Below are 22,399 nucleotides of genomic sequence, written 5' to 3' on the forward strand. Positions count from 1 at the left end.
TAATAAAATGAACATTTAAATGTAAATTACGGATGTTTTCTTGCCACTATTATGAAAGAAGACTTTAAGCAAAATGATCCGAAATCCAAATGACAGGTACAGAATAGATGTGAAATCCTTTCCATCTTGCTTTTTGTAATTTACATAACATACAAAATAAAATAAAATAAAAAACAGCCAATTTTCCTTAACAGACCAGTTATTCACAAGCTCTTCTCGAATCGATTCGTTCGAATCATTCAAACGAACAGATTCGATCAAAAGAACGGTTCTTCGGCGTTCACTAGTACTCCATCCTCAACATCAGCAGCAGCATTCGTCCTGAAGATTACTCACACACCAGTTCCGATCTCATTTACTCTTGGATCTGCATATTTATCGGTGTCATTAAGTGAATATTTGCTTTCTAAATTCTTGCTCAGCTCGTTTAAAGATGTTGGCGTGCACCGAAATGATCACGATGTGTCTCCAGTCTGCGAAGCGCGAGCATCTCCGCTCCAAACTGCAGCAGCATCAGATGCAGGATTCGGTCCACGGACTGTCCATCTTTCACGATGTAAGTAGCCAAATATTCGGTCAATGAGCCCAACGTTAGGTCACCATGCAAACATTCACCTTGAACCCAAGAACACAAGTCATTGTGTCACTTCTAGGACAGAGAGAAAGAGAGAGAGAGAAGGTTGATTGGTGATGCACATGTGAAAATGTATAGTCTTATAGGTTATGTTATAAAGCATTGATTGTTTAGGCAGTTTAGGGAGTGAATAATGCAGTGGATGCATAAGCTTATGTGCTTATTGTGAAGCCAATCATTAACAACAACAACAAAATAATCCACTTGCATTGTGATGTCTTATTTTCACTCTTCCCTTGTACATTAGATGTACTGTATATATAGCTCATTTGCATATTTAAATAGGCCTAATACATAGCATGTGGGTACAAATGAACATAACATGTCATCTGTTTTAATTTATTAATTCATTTATTCTTTGTGACTCCCCGCAATTGTCATTTATGCTTAATGATTTTGATGATTTTATGCATTTATGCCTTACAATTAAAACAACTGCAGCAGCCGCTGGTGAATCATATTTGAGGGAATTGATTGTCACGATTTCCTTCTTTTCTATAATGCAATGTGATATTGTCTTTTAAAATGGACAGCTAGATTGTGTTTGCATGTTTGCTTTTTGAGCCCATATACATTTTAAGCACAAACCTGGAATTTGATCAGAATTTGTAATCATAATCAAATAGATTTTTTAGTTTAGAAATCTGATTGTGGTTAAAATATAATCAAGGGTATCGTCAATATTGCATTGCATTGATTCTTATAAATAATCCTCCTGTGTTTCATCTGTCTTTGATGTTTATTGTATTGTGGATGTTTAATGTAGAGTCAATGTGACGGTATATTCAGGAACACACACATTCGTTTAGGGCTGTTAGTGACAGATAAAAAGTTGCAGATGTTCTCTCAGCAGGGTTAAGTAAGCTGTCATAGAGGGGGGGTCTGACAGCAGAGGTGAAGTGTGTGTTTGTGTAGTCTTTAAATTCAACCTGAAATCAAAATTGACCATTTAGCACATGTTCCTGGTCTAATTCTGCTTGATTCATTAGTGCAATCTTTAATCTAAAAGAATTAAAGTGCCCCTTTTATGCCATTTTAAAAGATGCTAATGTTATTTCCTACAATAGACTTTCATTCATTAAAGGTCAAAAAACACTCTTTTCCTCATAAAACCCATTGCACATCACCTCATTTTCTCAAAGAGTCTGAAACGGTTCGTTCAAAGATTCAGTCTCTCGAAACCCCTTCTTTCTGAGAGCCTGCTCTGCTCTGATTGGTCAGATGGTCTAGTCTGTTGTGATTGGTCTACCGCTTACAATGTGAGTCGGAAACGATGGTTTTATCGTATCAATTCCAGCACGAGTCCTCATTCTTTTCATTCCCAGCACAGAAAACGGCATCTTCTCGACAACATGAACCAAATTCTTCCAGTCTCAGCACAACTACAGTGTTTGAGGGCGGGGCAAAGTAGGGCAGCCAATGAAAACCATAGACTGGCATTATGCAAATTCGTTACAAACCTGGTGTGTTACGGGAGTGAGACTGGAAATGCCGACGACTCGTTTCAACAGTTTGGAATTGATTCTTTCTTTTAGGAGACAATAACTTTATTTGTCGGGCACTTTGATCTTCACAAACAGCTATATTACTTAGTAATATTAAAAAAATATTACATTTGGTGAATGTTAACCAGTAGCCAAGTACTATTAATTGTTTTAGGCTGCTGTTAGTTGATGAAGGGTTTCTAAAATCTTTGACAATACTTAACGGAAATAATATAGATTAATAATAATAATATAGACAATGATATCTATGGAAGCTTGTTTCCGCCACAGAATAAAACATTTTAAAAGATAATTGCAACTTTTTATCTCGCAATTGCGAGTTTAAATCTCGCAATTCTGACTTTATTTCTCAGAATTGTGAGATATAAAGTCAGAATTGCGTGAAATAAAGTCGCAATTGCGTGAAATAAAGTCGCAATTGCGTATTATAAAGTCAGAATTGCGAGATAAAGTCAGAATTGCGTGAAATAAAGTAGCAATGCGTCTTGTAAAGTTAGAATTCTGACTTTTTTTCTTGCAATTCTGACTTTATAATACGCAATTGCGACTTTATTTCACGCAATTCTGACTTTATAACACATAATTGCGAGTTTATATCACGCAATTCTGATTTTATAACACGCAATTCTGACTTTATAACACATAATTGCGAGTTTATATCTCGCAATTCTGACTTTATAACACGCAATTGCGACTTTATATCATGCAATTCTGACTTTATATCTCCCAATTGCGTATTTTAAAGTCAGAATTGCGAGATATAAACATGCAATTCTGAGAAAAAAAGTCAGAATTTCAAGTATATTTCTCGCAATTGCGACTTTATATCACGCAATTCTGACTTTATATCACGCAATTCTGACTTTATAACCTGCAATTGCGACTTTATATCACATAATTCTGAGATAAAAAGTCGCAATTGTGAGATTAAAAAGTCAGAATTGCGAGATATAAACTCGAATGTGTTATAAAGTCAGAATTTTTATTTTTCACTCTGTGGCAGAAACAAGCTTCCATAGATATCATATAATAATTGATTTGGAAAAGAAGCATCACCACTGGGATGATATAGGAGACGCTCTGCAAGGTAGAATTGATCTTCCGTTGCAAACCGCATTCAGTGTAAAATGCCCACTTTTCTTGATCCAATCAATTCCAGAAAGATTCAATCTAGTCCTGTCATACATTTTTCTTTAAATATGCTCTTGCACGTCACATTATGGGTTGCAGACGCTTCATGTGGACTTTACATGCAGCTCCAGGTTTTCAAGCACTCTCGTGGTCTTAAATTAAGAGCTCGGTGTGTGCAATACAAAAAAGTCAAAATATTGTGTTTGTGTCTTTCATCCTTCAGCGGGATCTTGTGTGTCTTTGATCATCACAGAAATAACAGAGACGTTTTCTGACAGTTCTGATGGACGTCATGATTAATGTTGAAGGATTGAATCTCTTCTCAGCATGTGATTCAGTCAAATTTACATTCTGTTTCGACGTTTAATTGAAGAGACGATTGCTAACGTTGCCGTCTTTTTGCCTTGCATTTCAGATCATGTTGAAACATCAATCTTCAGGATGTGGAATTATGCATGAAATTAAATATGAGCCTTCTCATAATCCGTACAACATCACCAAAATTGAGTTTAACATTTTATGAAGAGATTTTGGTGCTTGTCTGTGCAAAAAACAATTCTAGACTGTTTTTATAGTAAAAGTGATGCTTGCTTTGACAGTCAAATTGAAATGAATAACAGAAAAATATCTCCTCTAATGATCACTGACCCATATTGAAAGTACTAATGAAAACATTAAATTAGATTAACAGTTGCTTTTGTCATTAAAACAGACAGTGCGACTCGTGTTAAAAAATCTCTCCACGCAACACGACGGGCAGAGGTTGTGTTTGTGGGAGGTATTCGTTCGCTCCCCGAGGCGATCATTTTTAATCATCTTTCCCGAATCAGCATCTTCAGGAGAAGAGCGAACAGCTCCTTATAATTCCCTCGGCCCGCGTTTGAAGCTCTTGTGCGCTGATCCTGAACCGTGGGTTCAGAAGGAAGAAGAGATTTGGATTAACTAAGATGCTGTCAGGCCTATTTATAAAGCGTGACTCAACTGATATTGTGCTTTGTGAGTCGTTTGTTCTCTTTCTAGTGAACGGAGTCGGTAGGACTCGTGTCTCCCCACTGACTCAACACCTGCCAGAGAGCCATTGGAAACGATCTCTCGGCATGAAGCTCAGATGACCTTTAAAGGACATTGTTAATGATGCATTATCCTGCACTTATCTTTTGGCAATGCACTGTTGCACATCTGGCTTTTACAAACCTTATTGTGTAATATAAAGCTGAAGAATCAACAGACACGCAGCCTGCTCTTCATAAAGCGAGTATATTTCACCTTTTAATCTCCATCTGGGTGTCGTTTTGCTTAGATTAATCTGCTCTGGAGAGATTAGTCAGCGCTGGTTTGAATGCGTGGCTCTCAGCCAAATGCAAATCCTACTATTGGTTTTAGTTAATTCCGTTTGTCTGAATGACATTTTAATTGTGCAAGCCAGTCAGCTGTGTTTTAAAGTTGTTTGTATTTTAATAAGATTGTGAAAATGCACTTTTGCTTCAGAAATGTTAAAGGAATAGTGATCACTTTATTTTCTTATTTTCCCCAAAGAAAAAGAAAATTAGCATCATCGTGTAGCTCTTTTCTATGGATGCTTTGTTTCTGCCACAGAATTAAAAAATTTATTGCGACTTTTTATCTCACAGTTCTGACTTTATAACAACGCAACTGAGACTATTATTTGCAATACTTACCTTATAACTCACAATTACAAGTTTATACCATGCAATTCTGAGGGAACAAGGCAGAATTGCGAGATGTAAACTCACAATTGCGAGGAAAAATGTCAAAATTGTGAGATAAAAAGTCACAATTACCTGTTTTATTTTTTATTCAGTGGCGGAAAAAAGCTTCCATATTTTTCCAATAGTTCATCGTAAACAGTTTAGAGCAAAAAAAAAAAGCAATTTTTTTAGTCTGTACATGAACTTGAATTTCGAAGCTTCTTTTATTTTCGCATTCACTTTTCCTTTAGATTAAAAAAAGAGTTTCTAAAGATCTAAAATACATCCACTTCCACAGAAACTGCTTGTATAAATGTTGTCAATACTGAGGCCTAGACATAAAATAACTGAGAAGTTCGTCTGAAGGTGACACTCTTAATTCTCCGTTGTTTTGCTGTGTATTTTAAACACTCACAGCTGTGTTTTATAAGATATAATAAATTAGCCACATGACGATCCCAGAGGAGAAATTCAGCTCTCACAGTGGCGCTTATAGACCAGAGCTACATAAAAGAAGTAAATAGCAGAGGAACGACTTTGTAAAAATAAGCAATTAAATAAAAAATAAGCATAAAAACCTGCTAATGAGGAAAAAAATAATGAGGAATATCAATCAAAAATCTTAGAAATGTTTCTATACTTGCTGAAAAGGTTTGAAATGTTTTCTTTTAAATCTTTGCTTTAAAAAATCTGTAGCCTATATGAAAACACACAGTCAGATATTATTCATATTTAGCTGTGTTTTTGTACAACTTAATGGTAGATGCCATAGAAGAAATATTTTAGTTGCCCAAAGAAGAACCATTCAGTTCTGAAAAGAACTTAGTGTGAAGAACATTTAATAATCCGAAGAACCTTTTTCCACTATAAAGAATCTTTTGTGTTTGGAAAGGTTTCATGGATGTTAAAGGCTCTTTATGGATCCATATATGCCAAGAGTGTCACATGTAAGCTCTCGCTCGATCGGCCCAAAGCCGGCATCCGACCAGCGCGGAAGGTCTTAACGTGTTACTGTCCTTTTCTCGAGGCAAAGCATTTTTTGATTAAATGCAATACATTTGAATATGTATTCTCTCGTTATTTCATCTGACGCCATAAATGAAACGGTTTTAATGATATCTGTGCATCATTAATTGTGAGCGAATGTTTGACTATTCCTTTTAACTCTTTAATGAAAACAATGTCAAAGTCAGTTAGAATAATCAAATGTAACAATTTATTATGTCAGGTAAATGTATCATGCCAATTTCATAATCAATTCGAAGATAATCGATACAAAACATCCAATGCTCTGGAATAGAGAGAAGATGCAAACCCAACATTAAGAAATACATGAGGCTAGAGGTCTCACTCTCAGCCTCACGGGCCAATCTGAGGTACAGAAAAGCCCAGAATCCCCTGCTGCATTTCATTATATAGTCAGGACCTCTTTCACTTGGAAACATCTTTTAACAATGGAAATTTGCATTCAGAAGTTACACCTTTTGGGGGGGTGGGAGACCATTTGTCTAGAAACCACCTTCCTTTGTGTGTCAGTTATCCCTAAACTCTTAAAAACCTTATTACCTTTTGTTTTACTTATTTGGAAATGAGACATTTGTACCAGTCGCAATGAGACATTTCAAATGATACTAAATATGTATAATACTGGATGTTAATCATTCACATTAAACTATAAAAAATGTTTTGGGTGAATTCAGGGTATCTGAGTATGAGAGAGAGGGGGTGAGGGAAGAGGGAATGAGATGTAGATTAGGATGACTCGGAGGTGAGACTTTCACGAGTCTGGTGGTGCACGAGGGCTAGTTCAAATGTTCATTTCCAGAGAGGTCCTTTGTTCTCTCAGGGTCTGGTCGCTCTTCAACCAGACTGTCCGACATCTCCTAATTTCTCAATTCTTACACACATATGATCTTTTATTTTATTTTAAATGGACAGCTGAGATAAATGTAAAGTAGCAACAAGAAATGATTCGGGCTCAAGGGCAAAGCGAGTTTCTCTGGCCCAGAATCTTTTATTCTGTAAAAACACATGGATCTGTGTTGTGGAAATATATCAGACACATGTACAGTACGCCGCCTCTTTATGTTCACTCATACACCCTATAATCACCCAATAATCAGAGAGCGGGAGGAACGTGTCATAAGCGAAGACTGAGGATCGTAAATAGACTCTTGTGGCCTTCGACTTGAACTGACAGTAACTTTTGCCCATCAGAAGTGAAGGCCAGATGGTGTTAAAAGCACTTGAGGAGTCAAATAAAAACTATACCAGGGTGCCGACCCCGTCCAGGTGTGAATGAGCCGTGTTTAGCCACCGGATGATTGTACTGTCGACACCTACATAATCCTCAAAGGCAAACTGATCAGAAATCTTCTCAGATGAGTCTCAAGCCTTCACACTGTGATATGTTTGGGCCTGAAGAGCCAGTGGAGGAAGAAGAGTGGTGAAAAACACTTGAGAGACTTTGACGGATGAAAGGATTAGTTGCCCTTGAGAATATAGCAACCATTTTCTCTGTTATGATGATCCAGAGGACCAGAATTTATGGGTTTCACATTCTCTTAAGATTGTTTTGATCTAAAGGATTCTGCTGAAATGCATAATAAATTGTGCAATTATTGACAAAACAACACTAGCGTTCAAAAGTTTAGGCTCAGACATATATTTTTTGAAAGAAACTAAACTAATTTATACAGCAAAGATGCATTAAACTGACCAAGTAAAGACATTTATAATGTTTCCACAGAAATCTGAAGCAGCACAACTGTTTTCAACATTGATTGAATGTTTCTTGAGCATCAAATCATCATATTAGAATGATTTCTGAAGGATCATGTGACTCTGAAGACCGGAGTAATGATGCTCAAAATGTAGCTTTGAACACAGGAATAAATTACAGTTTGCAATATATTCACATAGAAAACAGCTGTTTTAAATTGTAATATTATTTCACAATATTACTGTTTTTACTGTATTTTTATTCAAAGAAATGCAGCCTCGAGAAGCAGAAGAGACTTCTTTCCAAAGCATTTTTAAGATCTCACCGACCAAAAACTTTTGAACTGTATTGAATTACTTGGCACGAATAGTGAAGTAAAAGCATCATCAAGTGTGCAGCATGCGTGTTCCTCCATTATTAAATTAAATTAAACATTATTAAAAAGTACACCTCAGCTCCCTGAAAGGCTATGATTATAGAGGTCAAAAGTAGAGAGAGAGAGAGAGAGTGTATTTTGCATGGTTTTTGAGATGATGTGTAGTTTGTTTATGTGACTACTAACAGGCTTTACGAAGGAATCTCAGTTATAATGTCACGTTCCATCAGTGCTGAAGAGAGAACACCATACAGCTCTAAAGGGGAAGTTCATTAAAGGCCAAATTATGTTTAATATTTATCATCACTGCGCATTTGCATCAGTCCTCAATGCTTCTGAATGATGCTCACGTTGATAAACTGCCATTGACTGTTTTTTTTTTCATCTTTATCTCTTCACAGATTTTCCGCAGAGCTGACAAAAACGGTGAGTGTGAATCTGACCTTTTGCTGCATCACATTTAAAAGGTTTCTCTTGTTACTTTTACACAGCGGTTTAACCACACGTCGAAAAGCTATTTATTTCTCTGTAAATAAAAACTTTTGCGTAGTTATTTTGCAAAAATAACCTGATGCTTTGGTTACTCTGGGCATGCATGCATTTGAAAGAAAAGTAATAAAACAATAGATGATTTTATTGCTCTATTATAGGGAGTTCAGATATCAACATTCCTTAAAAAGAGAAATAAAAAAGACACTAATGAATCAATAAAATGAATGTGAATCATTCGATCATGTAAGTAATTATTTCAGATCTCAGATTATTCAGATTATTGCAGATCTCAACATTTATGCATTAGGCTGAGCTTTTATTCAGAGCAACTCACATTGCATTAAATATTTACATTTGATCAAATTCATGCATTTCCTGAATCAAACCTGCTGATCTCAGACTTGATTGCAGATTGGTATCTTTATTTGCCTTGATCTTTATTTGCCTTTTCATTGCTATCTAAGGGATATAATTGCGATATTATAGATATGCAATATTTCAGTATTATTTTAATATGAAATTTATGAATGGAATTTGTGGAATCCACCATTGAATGGAAGTTGTGTGAATATGATTTTACTAGAAACCACTATTTCAGTTTTCTACTTCAAAACTTCACGTTTAACTCAATGTGTTACTTGCCATTTCTTTGTAATTGTTTGTGAAATTGACTAGTAAATTCTAAGTGAAAATTGTTTCTACACCAAACATTTCTCAGCGTCGTTTCTGGAAATGCCAATATAGCCAGTTGCAAAAAACAAAACTTTTCATTTCATGCCGAACGCATGATATCTTTGAGAGTTTGAAGCCTCAGAGTCCCGCTGGTTCCTCTGTGCCGGAGCCAGTGTCACGAAACCCTGTTTATTCTTCAAAAGGACTTTAATGCATGTGGAGAGAGAGGGCGAAATGAACAGAATGATGCGCTGTCCAAACAAATCAGAAATGAGTGGCTGTCACTGGGACAGCACGAGTCCTTTCAGAGGTCATTACCATTGTTCCAGAATGCCAATTACCTTCTTGCCACTTCAATCATCATTGCCATGGACAGAGAGAAATAGAAAGAGAAGTGGAGTGGGAGAATATAAGAGCGTCAGAGAGAATAGGAGCCTGTGTATGTGCTGTGAAACCATAATTAGTGGGCTTTGATAAGGCAGCATCAATATTACTATTGCTCATAGTGAGTTAGTGTCAGTGATTTGAACAAACCCCTGACATTACGTGTGTGTTTGCCATTTAACTTGTTTGTCTGCATTAAATTCAATCATTTTATCCCTTAAAACTCATCTTTGATCACAGAAATGACGTTTAAACGTTTTTCCTTGCAAAAAAATTGTCATGGCTTAAAATATCTTGAATGTAACTCGACACCCTCGCCTCATTTAGTATGCGCGGTTCTATGAATATGCAAATGAGCCCCGCCTCCACTCACTCACTCAGCTCAGAGATCCACTGGTTGACGATCACACGTTGATCTGATTGGTTACAAGGTTGTTTGTGACGTCAGAAACACCAGCGATTTCAAAGCGTGTTTTTGAGACTGTCTTTGGTTCACTGCAGTTTTAAGGAGAAAATACTCAGCAATGGTGTCGACTTATGAATTTGCACATGGTTTGTCTTAAAGCATATTAAAAACACCACAAAGACACATAAACAACATTAAAAGCTGGATTTTCACCACATAGGGACTTTAAAGGAGGGACCTGAGACCATAATATAATGCATTGGAGTCAGTTTTGCACATGTGAAGCTTCTCATTATATTTAGAAATTGTCATAATACATCTTAAAGCATCTCAGTGAGCTGTTGGTGTCAAACTAGAGCACGGCTGCTAAGTAGAACATTGAGTTAGACAAGTTTTGGGAAATAAAAACAGAGTTTGGCTGGTATTCTCCTCTTGAGAGCATATCAAGCTTTTAGTCGAGTTTCAGCTCTCATGTGTGGATTTTGAGCTCAGTGACTTGAAGGAAGATTATTTAAAGATTAGAAGATGAGTTAAAAGCAGCCCGTCCTGCTTCACACTAACCAAACTCTCTCCCACAGGCCTGTGTTTGATGAGTGGATTTGTGCTGGTCAACTTATCCAATTTATCTGGGTTGTTACACTTTGAGGAAGAGATTAGGGCTTCTAATTAACTCTTGAGTATAAATGCACAGTGTTTATTAGTTCAGTATTTTTAAAGGCATTCAATTTGTATGTGAATGTGAAATATCACCTAAGCAATTGTTTTGCTTTATAGTCAATGCTTTATTTTACATCTACAATAAAAATCAGTTATTTTGTTATTTTTGTATTATTTATATAATATTTAGTGCTGTCAAATCGATTAATCGTGATTAATCGCATCTAAGTTGGTTAATATATAATATGTATATACACACACATTTTTCAAATATATTTTATACGTTTTACAAAACTTTTATGTTAGATGTGATTAATTGTGATTAATCGATTTGACAGCACTAATAATATAGTATTTAGTAATCATTTTAATTTATATTTTCAGTTATAACTTTACCTTCAATTCTATCTACAAATTTCAGTTAGTTGCCAAGGCAAGATTTTACATTTTTGTTTAGGTTTTTTAAAGTTTAAGTTTTTAATCTAAGGTTTATATTTTATTTTATTTTATTTCAGCTTTATTTCAATTTATGAAACGTATGTTTTAGTTTTAGTTAACAATATGCACAATTAATTATTTTTGATCAAATGACAACACTAATAATAATTAATAGTCTAATGTTTCAGATGTTTGGAAATATGGTGAAATTGTATTGGGTAAGAAAACAAATTAGTGCATGTTAAGGGTTAGTTGGGTTATTTAAATTTTAAAACATCCATCAGTGGCAGATTTAGGCCATTGCTTGTTGATTTCAGTGCTCTAACGGTTAGTAATTAATGGTGATGTGTAATTATATGTATGTTCAAATAGTTTCTTAGACACATTAAGTCAGTTATTGGTTGTTTATCTTCATCAAAAGTTGGACGTTCATCTGTGGCCCAAAAAACGCTCAACCAATGGTGTGAGCTAGGGGCGGAGCTATCTGTTTGACTGACCAATGACAGACAGGGAACAGGGTAGTTTGTGAAAATAGTTTAAAAACAGTCATAGGGCGCAATGCAGCGGCAGGCGCGACGCAAGTTTGTTCTGCTAGTTCCAGCCTGACGCAGTTATCATTTTCACGTCCTGCGCCACGTCGTTTAAATAGCAAATGCATTTGCGCCCATTTGGGCGCCCATGGGCTGCTGGTCTGAAAACGAGGTGTGTGTTCAGGCGCATTATTGGCACGTTTGTTATTTAAAGAGCGCATTAGTAATGTGTACCTATACACGGGTCCACAACGCGCGTACACTCACTGCTAATTAAACACAGGGACGCGCAGCAGCACACAAACATGGCAAATATAAAAATAAAAGGATTGCAATATAAAAGATTAATATTGTTTACATAAAGATAAGGTTGAATCCGGCTTGTCCCGTAGATGGTCTACAGCTTTAACCTCGCGCACGAGCAGATCCGTGTGCGCTCTGGAGAAGCGTCCAGTTTTTCCGCGTGCAAATTCCGTCATGTAAATAGCGAATACGCCATGGCTCGAGCGCGACCGGCTTTTAAAGGGAATGGGAGATGAGACTCTGATTGGTTTATTGCACGTTACGCACAAAACACACCCATTACTCATGAAGAGAATAGAGACAACCCTTTTAGACCATGCGCCGGGAGCGCCGACCATTGTTAAACTAGCAAAATGAGATTCGGACATGACCTATGTGCACTTGTGCCCTGCGCTTTAGACCATGTGCTTAGATCGTTCAATAGGGCCCATTATTTTGCCGTTTTCTTTGCTCCAACTTTGAAATGACATGCTGCTCCTTTAAATTCAAGTAACTGCTTGAATATTCTGGTTGTAGTTTGTTCTTCTACTAACTGTGTCACCCCACAGTCGTGTGCGTTGCGTAACTGAATCATATTGCCTGAAAGAAGGTCAGTTTCAGCATCTGCCTGAGCCCGTCGCTGCTGCCAATCGGATGACAAACGGCACGTCAAGCATGTCTGCGGCCCCTTCGGCAGGGCCCGAAATACTGGAGCTGTCAGCACAGACACACAGAGAGCGAATGAGAGGGAATGTAAAGAAAAAGGCCTACGAGAGACAAAACAGGCTGTGAACGCCCACTGCGACTGTCTCTTCACTTACAACCAGCACTTTCCCTTCTGCTCTTCTGCATCTTCCTTGCACAAATTAGCCCGTTTGGAAATGTTCTAGCTTTCTGTCTGCATATTCATCATTTTCCTGTCCTTTAAACCCTTCTCGTCCTCTCTCCCTAAATCCCTTCTTTATTCCTCTCTCTCTCTCTCTCTCTCTCTCTCTCTCTCTGCGTGTTCCTGTTTCTTTCAGCGCTCAGACAAACAGACAGATTGGCTGGGGCTTCAGAGTGTTTCTCTGCTCACGTTGCATCTGTTGACTCAATCTGACAGCACTGCTGGTCGAGAGCAAACCTCTCAGAACTCGAGAGGAAGAAAGATGAGGAAAGATGAGTGTGATAATGAGGATGCAGGAGCTGAAAGTATCAGGAAAGAGGAGAAAGGAGACGATTGTTAAAAGTGAATCATGTCACAAATAGAGAAAATTGTGCTATTCAATGAATTGGTCATACGTTTCTTTGAGGCTTCTCTGAGTGGTGTTTTTAAGCCAGTCATGAATGATTCCTCAATGATTTGTTGAGGAGAGGTGTGCTCTTACTTTATTACGTGATCAGACTTCCAAGACATACAGTATCTAGAGACCAGAATATAATTGGCTGATGAGAGTAGGGACCAGTAAAATCCTAGCAACCATTCAGAACATTCATTCAGAACATTCTAGTAATCATTCAGAACATTCTAGCAACCATGTAGAACATTCTAGAACATTCTAGCAACCATTCATTCAGAACATTCTAGTAATCATTCAGAACATTCTAGCAACCATGTAGAACATTCTAGAACATTCTAGCAACCATTCATTCAGAACATTCTAGTAATCATTCAGAACATTCTAGCAACCATGTAGAACATTCTAGAACATTCTAGCAACCATTCAGAACATTCTAGCAACAATTCAGAACATTCTAGGCATTCTAGCAACAATTCAGAACATTCTAGCAACCATTCAGAACATTCTAGCAACAATTCAGAACATTCTAGGCATTCTAGCAACAATTCAGAACATTCTAGCAACCATTCAGAACATTCTAGCAACAATTCAGAACATTCTAGGCATTCTAGCAACCATTCAGAACATTCTAGCAACCATTCAGAACATTCTAGCAACAATTCAGAACATTCTAGGCATTCTAGCAACCATTCAGAACATTCTAGAACATGCTAGAACATTCTAGCAACAATTCAGAACATTCTAGAACATTCTAGCAATCATTCAGAACATTCTAGCAACAATTCAGAACATTCTAGAACATTCTAGCAACCATTCAGAACATTTTAGCAACCATTCAGAACATTCTAGCAACCATTCAGAACATTCTAGAACATTCTAGCAACCATTCAGAACATTTTAGCATGTTGATGTTTGATGGTTGCAGGGTTGCCAACTCTCACGCATCTCGCGTGACAGTCACGCATTCAGCCTCAATCTCACGCTCAACAAAGAAATCTCACGCAAAAATAGACAGTCTTCTGTGCTCTATTTTTTTTTCACTCATGTGCACTAAATTTCAGAATTACTATAAACAATTCAGGCTCTTAACTACTGGATGGACCACTAGTTATGGCGCAAATTAGTTAAAAATCTCCCAGAACCTAGAGCGAGCACGCATGCGAGACTGTAGTCCAAACCAACCGATAGCGCGCGCACGCACGGCAGAGAGGGAAAGTCTTACAACTGCGCATTTTATCAGTTGCGGCGCCTTCATCTATAGTCTACACTGCAGCACGACGTATATTCACATCAAATGTTAACGCAGAGGAACGGGTCACTGCAGTTCACAAAAGTTCATTATTTGCATGTGCTTTAAAGCCTTGCCGGTTAAACATGTCATTCGCTGCTGATGCGCTGTTCAAATATGCGCTTTACTGAGCGCGTACACTCGACGCGCACATGCACTAAAAGCCTGTTACTGGACTAAGTTATCTTGTGAGTCTAATATTGCGCTAATACTGTCAAATACAGACAATGTTTACATAAACAAAGTTGGTTATGTCTAAAGTGAAAGCAAACAGAGAAAATTTATTAAAATCTGCTTGTCATATATATATGCGTGTATATTAGACGCGTCGCGTGCAGTTCTTACAGAGACAGTAGCCCTAATAATAAACATGCTGCCGCTTGTTCTTAAAGAGATAGTTCACCCAAAACCAAACAGTTGCTGGTCCCCATTGACATACATAGTAGGAAAAAAATATACTATGGAAGTCACAGGGGTACATCAACTGTTTGGTTACTGACATTCTTTCAAATAACGTTTATTTTCAACAGAAGAAAGAAACTTATTCAGGTTTAAAACAACTTAAGAGAGTAAATTATGACTTTTTGGGGGGAGAACTATGCCGTTAATGTTAATAAAACAACAAAACACACAGAGGAAATCATTCACTGCTCTTGACTGAGAACTTTAAGTCTGTTGTGTTTTATTTTCATATTTGTCCATTTAATTAGTTTATTCAATTGTACTGTTAAATACACCTATAGCTGAAAAAATAAAGCACTGTTTATTTCATTTGTATATTAAGTTGTGTATGTGTAATATGTATCTCTGTTCTTAATTTTTAATAACAAAGAAAATAGTGACAAAGATTTTAGCTTCGCCACTTTGACCTAAATGTCTGCCATTCTTTTTTATTTTATATTTTGTTACCTATATTTTGTTATAAGGCTTTGTTTTTAAAATAGGGACATTAGTTTGGCTGTAATGCTCAGTCACATGCAAAATAGTAAAACCAACATGAAAAAGAATCATGATAAAATCGTGATTTTTTCTGAAAAACAAAACAAAAATTGTGATATTATTGCCATATCGCCCACCCCAGGTGTAAAAAAGTGCCTAGATGCTAAAAATGTGTTATTATTGATCATTATATCACACTACAATTAAACATAATGAAACATTCATTTGAATTGAAATTGTTTTATTAGCTTAGCTAATATTATTTATTAGCTTTTTCTAGAGATTGCAGTCATGCATGACATGGTGAAAAATGACTTGAAATAATACTGAAAATAGGTTAAGATGAATGTTAAAGGTGTGCCCCCTAAAAGCACAAGTGGCCCCTGCCTGCCCCATCTCCCCCCCCCCCCCCCCCCCCCCCGTCGGAGAAGTCTCACTCCGAGCTAAACTGAAAAGTTGGCAACCCTGTTGATATTTGGCGATTTAAATATCGCCGTTGGCTGATACGTTTTTCTGTTTGGCCGATGTGTCGGAAGCGGGACTTATTATTATGACCTTTTATTATGATGGCATAATGTATTTTCCCAGCACTGAGAACGCCAGCGCCTGAGCAAAAGATCTCCCATTCTCCATCTATATTAGTTTACGGTCTTACAAAGAATACATAAACAAAGCAAGTAGACAGAATGCAAAAAGTGTTATTCAAACTTTAAACCCTAGATTTTAAACTATGCTGTGCTATATCCAGTTGCCCATGTCATTTTAACTGTGCGCTGTATTTTTAATTTATTTTTGCACTATTGATTTTTGTTTAATCCGAGGCACTGCCTCTCTTATCTTACCCGAGTTGAATTAGATGTGAAAATTGCACTTTTTGAGATCTGTTCTGAGTAGTAAAGTTTCATACCGAGATGAAAAATTACATGTGAAAACTGCAATTCTCCAGCGAGAGCCACCGAATGAGAAATAGCTTAAAGAAGCAGATGACTGGAGGTTTTGTGCTGAAATAAAGCCTCGTCTTGGCAGAAGCCAGAGGCTGTCCTGTGAATTCATTTGAAAGAATTTCCTTTTGAACCACGTCTTCAGAAAAAAAGAAAAAAAGAAAAAAAAATGTTTTCTTTGTTGAAAGGAAAGATACTGCCTCTTTTAAAATGTGCTTTTAAATATTCAGATGATACTGTCTTTTCCTTCTTATGTGAAAATAAAGCTACTTTAAGCATAAAATATTAATACACCGAATTATCACTGGTTAGGTGTTTGCAGCGTCTCGTTACTGCAGGGCAATTGTGTCACTCATACATAAATGAATAATTCTGCATCCAAAATGCTCATAAACTATTTCAATTTCTTCTTCTTGGACTTCAATATGTTGCAAGCTGACAGCAAGCTGACATTGGTGGTCATGCAGAGATGTATGAATCATCATTTTCTCGGTTTTTTTTTTTTTTTTTTTTTTTAGACCTCCATCATAGAGAAAATGAATGACTCAGAAAGTCTCCTTCACACTGGCACTCAGCCATTTCTCCCATTGTGACAGACAGCGGTGAGATGTGATGTACGTTTAAGCCTCAAAGAAACCCTTGGCCATTATTTTGGATCCTTCCAGCGAGGGACAAACGTGGGCACGAGAAAAGAGACGTGTGTGTGTGCTATTGAAGCGCTAAAGGTTCTGGATGGACTGCTGGGTCTCTCCTGGTGAACACCTGCTGACATTTGACACAGTCACTCATGGAGAGTTTGACTCTTGTTAAGGTTTATCCTCTAAACACCAGAGCTAATTTGCATGCAGTGTGAATATATTTAATTATGGTGCAGTACAAAAAAATACCTGGTAATTTTGTTGCACCATCAAAAAAAAAAGAAACAAAAAGAAGTAAAACTCAAGTGTAATTTAAATTAAGCGATGAGCCAGATGCACAGCATTTTAGTTGGTTAATTTAGAGCTGGTTTGATGTGCTTGTGTGTAAAGATATTGAGGGCGGATACACTAACCTATTGCATCTGCATAATTTTCCCATGCAATCAGAACTAATTTTGTGCATCTGAAACAGCCCTAAAGGTGCATGGAAAAAAAACTGCACTGTTAGTGTCATTAAATGTTTTTAAATGCCTAAACCCGTGCATTTCTGAAGCGCAGAAGCGTGAAACAAATCAGGCTTTAACAGAACAAATTCCTGAAGTGACTGTAGCAGACGAGGTTGTGTCACATCGCTTCATCCTTGCTAGAGGAGATGTGTTTGAAGCACAGCATGGAATGGGTGGGGAACGCTTAGGAAGATGCATTAGAGAATGTTGATCCCCAGACAACAGCGCCGGATGGCACATTAGTTTGAGACTAAATAAGGCAGAGCAGCGGAGTAGATAAAAGTCTATCTGACTGCAGATTGAGCTCTTACTGGACTTCAGAGATCACTCACAATTAAACTTTGACCTAGAAACGTCAGGCGATGTTTGGCAAAAAAAAACAAAGCAAATGTTCACAATCCAAATCAGTGATGCAAACTATACGTTCAGGCGCAATGTCAGGCTTAATTACTTTTAAAAGTGGATATTTTAATTACCAGTATTTAAACAAGCACACTTGACCCCCTGGCATGTTCATCATAAGATCAATGACAAATGCATTTCATATATTGCATTTTTGTGTACATTGCATATTTTTGGATATTTTTTATGCATTAGTATTAACATTTTAACATACTTTTACTATCCAAATCATGTGTCACAACATTTGAGATGTAATGCACATATGATATATTGTATATTTGTATATGCAAATGATTAATATATTTTTATTTGTATAATTAAATAGATTTTTGAATATACATACTGTGCAAATATTTGGAGAATAGAAGAAGTTTCTTCTGCTTATCAAGCTACATTTATTTGATCAAAAATACAGTAAAAATGATCAAATATTGTTACAATTTAAAAATAAGTGTTTTCTATATAGTGGAATGTAATTTATTCCTGTGATCAAAGCTGAATTCTCAGCATCATTACTCCAGTCTTCACTGTCACATGATCCTTCAGAAATCATTTCTGATTATTATCAGTGTTGAAAAAGTTTTTTTGTGGAATTTTATATAATTATTTTTAGGATTATTTGATTAATGTAAATTTCAAAAGAACAGCATTTATTTGAAATATTTTACTGTCACTTTTTTGCACCAATGCGTCCTTGGTAAATAAAAGTATTAAATTATTTAGTTTTTTTTCTTACAGATCCTAAACACTTTAACAGTAGCATATCACTTTATTCACTTTTGTGTAATATTTCAGATATACATATTTAACTTCAGGAATGAATGCAAGTGAGCCGGATTGGTATTGAAAACTCAGTTGAGATCTGTTATACACAAACAGATATATCACATTTACTCTTGTGTCTGATATTTGTGTATAACCCAATTCAGTGACACACTAAATTTCTAGTATCCAAATGCTAATCCAAATATGCCTTGGAGATTACAGAAGTTCTCTGAGAGAAAACAAACCCGCTGATACTGTAACTGGACTCATTCTCGCTGAGGTTTCTTCCAACCTAATTACGTTTCTGGTCAAGATGTAAATGATCTTGTTTTTCTTCTTAAGTGCATCTTTGGCCGGCTAGTGTGTATTTTTATTATCCAAAGCTCTGAGTCTGGTCATGCCGTCTGTTGTGAAGAGACTGAACGCAGATGGCCATTAACTTTACTCTTGAATTAACTGGAGATGCTGGAGAGTTTTCTAATGCTCTGAATATGTTCAGTCCCTGTGTAATTAAGTGTCCATTTGGCCTCAAAAATGTGTTTTTTAACTTAAAAACATTCAAAGCTCGCTCATGCATTGCAGTGAAATTGCACATTTGTGGATCAGACGGTTATTTGAAGAAGTCTCGCTGCTTATGTGTGCATGGATTTCTTTTTCAAGTATAAATATAAACCTCTGTGTGATTTTTAGTGAATTGTAAGTCATAATTTTGACAGCATCAGTCTAAAGATTGCTCTTTTTGACTCGTCAGGAGTTGATGTCTAGATCAGAATGATGTGTGCTTTGTAAATGATGAGTATTTTACTTCTTTCTGAAAGAAACTGATGGTCTGATCTCTGGCCTCTGGAGACTTTGACTTTATGCCTCATCTTTTATCAAAGTTATCAGAGGCTCACATGCAGGCTACTTTATATTTCACTATTTAATATTAATAATTTCCTCAGAATCTCAGTCTAATCTTCTTTAACCCTAAAAAGCATGATGAACATGATCAAAACTTTGCAAGTAAAAGAGTTTTAGTATAATTGTGCAAACGTCCTCCTTCAGCTCGTGCTTCACGCGTCTTTTTTGATCTGAAACCTGATTTTTATAATGTAAACGTAAGGATAACTTTGATATTGTTAGTAATATTTGAAGATGAACGCTCAAATATGATCATCAGGCTTTTGAGGAGGGTTTATTTATCTCTCAATCATCATTGTATTGCATTGCATTATACGTTTTAAAACTACAGTGCTTTGATCATAAACTATAAGCATTTAAATATGAGATATTGGCAGATATTGATATATTTATGTGCATCAGTATCTGCTGTACACTGTAAAAAGTGAACAGTTGGATCAACTTGATTACTTCAATTGGTAACACCTAAAGAAATTAAGTTTTCTCAACTTAAATTATTATTATAGGTTAAGGGTGTAATTGCATGTAATTATGCATAATTTACTGTTATTACTATGGTAAGTAGATGTAACCTATGTAACAAGGACACTGTAAAATAAAGTGTGACCGATTTTGTTATTTCACATGTCAGACAGGGTTAATCACAGAGATTTAGCATTTAGTATTTCTCCTAAATCCTTTTTGCACATAATTTTCTAGTTAATATTGTCTTTATATGTGATTTTTCGATATTAGATCTAGAGTTTTCCACGTTCTGAAAGTCGAGTCAAGCGTCACGATTGACGTGGAGCTCAAGTGTCATCAAACCCCAAATGCACAAGTGGAGGGCTGAAAGAATCCGGTGTCTTTCGGGAGGCTGACAAATGTCAGAGAGCCGAATGTTCAGAGAGGAAGTGATGTAGACGATCTGTCAGCCGTGAATCAATGAGTGCTGTGTCACATATTGGCATGTAAATTCCCCTTTCTTCTCTTTGGGCTCTTGATGGATGACACGTTCTGCACTTTACCTAATAATAAGAGCAGATGCACTGACGGCAGATGGTAGTTCACGGATCAGGGTTGATCTACGACATCTGCCGTCAGTGAAAAGCATTGCCAGGTGTTTATCTGACCTGAGAAAGACAGTCACCGTGGGCTGAGGAGAATACATATATATTTCCAGCCAGTGTTTCTGGGCCATTCACCAACTGTGTGATGTGTATTGCACACAAAACTGGAAAAATCGTGCAAACAATGCAAGCTACGTCTCAATATCTAGGAGTCGAAGTGCACAGCTTTGCATCAGGACATCAAATTTACTTGATATTATGAACGATAAGTGAAGGGTAACTCATTTCCAAAGTTTGCATGGTTTTGGGGCATCAAAACAACGCAATATAAAATATAAATACATACATATGTGTATATATATATATATATATATATATATATAACTGTTAGTTCCAATGGTTAGTCCTTATGTCAAATCCATAAGACTTTTGCTCATCTTTGGAACACAAATAAAGATATTTTTAATGAAATCTGGATTTATTTTATGAATGTTTTGTATCGTCAGAGTTTTGGATGTATAGACTTTCAATGGAGGGACAGAAATCTCTCAGATTTCGTTAAAAATATCTTCATTTGTGTTCTGAAGATGAACAAAAGTCTTACGAGTTTGGATACGAGTTTTCATTTTTAGGTGAACTAACCCTTTAATGTACACAAAGTTGTTGTTTTTGGTTAAATCTGCCCCTAAATACCACATAAAAGCAGAGATTGTTGTGATTGGTCGCTTTGCATGTCCATCAGCCGGTCTCTTTCTGTCTAAATGGATGTATTGCTTAATAAAGCCCTTCTAGATGAAAAGTGATTCCAAGCAATCGACATAGAATTTATGCACTACTAAATTAAAAGGAAAAAAGGTTTTGAGGACACTTTCCATTTTTTCTTGATAATTAGCATTCTTATCAGATACATTTTTAATGCGCTAAACCTATTTCGCACAACAACAACAAAAAAATCTTGTCCACAGCTGTGTTTGCTGATTCTCTCGTGTGTCTTCTTGCAGACGACGGCAAGCTGTCCTTCGAGGAGTTCAAAGCCTATTTTGCAGACGGGATTCTCACCACCGATGAGCTGCGCGAGCTGTTCTACTCCATCGATGGACGGCAAACGAAGTATACACTTCAACCGTCACTAACACACACAGCCAACTCACTTCAGCTGCCACACTGCGCACTGTACAAGAGTGCAAAAACTCTCATTTCAAAGTTTTATTTAAAGGATTTAGGCTTATTATATATTGCAACATATTTACAAAACTACTTTTCTAGTGCAATTAATGCAATTAATATTTAATTAGAAGGCTGGCTGAATATTTTTTTTAAATAGACCTTCGTCTGAGTTTTTAATTAATCATGGCTGCGGTAAATCATGAAATGATGATTAAATGATAGAGAAGAGCGCTATCATCATATCTCTCCCGATGCACGGTGTGTTCGAGAACACTTTCTGCTGTTTAAGATCGATTTGGGTGCTTTTGAAGTGAGAAGTAATATTGCTTTACATGTAATATTAAATATTATATTGTCTAATTATGTTACATTATAATTTGTTATTGCATTAAATCAACAGTTTGCAATATACAGTGGAGAATACATCTGTATCTATTCAGATGGTGTCGCTCAAGTTCTGCTTTTTATAGAGATAGCTCACACAACAATTAAATTCTCTCATCATTTACTCACCCTAATGCCATTCCTGATGTATTTGACTTTCTTTCTTCAGATAAACACAAATGAAGATTTTTAGAAAACT

General features: G+C 36.5%; 1 protein-coding gene across 1 annotated transcript in view; it reads left to right on the forward strand.

Annotated features, from left to right (window-relative positions):
• Positions 1–288: 288 nt before the first annotated feature.
• Positions 289–22,399, forward strand: part of necab3 (N-terminal EF-hand calcium binding protein 3) — a 43,122-nt gene continuing 21,011 nt past the window's right edge. The window contains exons 1-3 of the mRNA XM_084425280.1: positions 289–556; positions 8,479–8,503; positions 21,651–21,759. Coding sequence (XP_084281406.1) covers positions 434–556; positions 8,479–8,503; positions 21,651–21,759 — 257 coding nt within the window. The 5' untranslated portion in view covers positions 289–433. The remainder of the gene's footprint in view (positions 557–8,478; positions 8,504–21,650; positions 21,760–22,399) is intronic.

This window comes from Rutilus rutilus, assembly GCF_951802725.1.
Source record: "Rutilus rutilus genome assembly, chromosome: 12".
NCBI lineage: Eukaryota > Metazoa > Chordata > Actinopteri > Cypriniformes > Leuciscidae > Rutilus > Rutilus rutilus.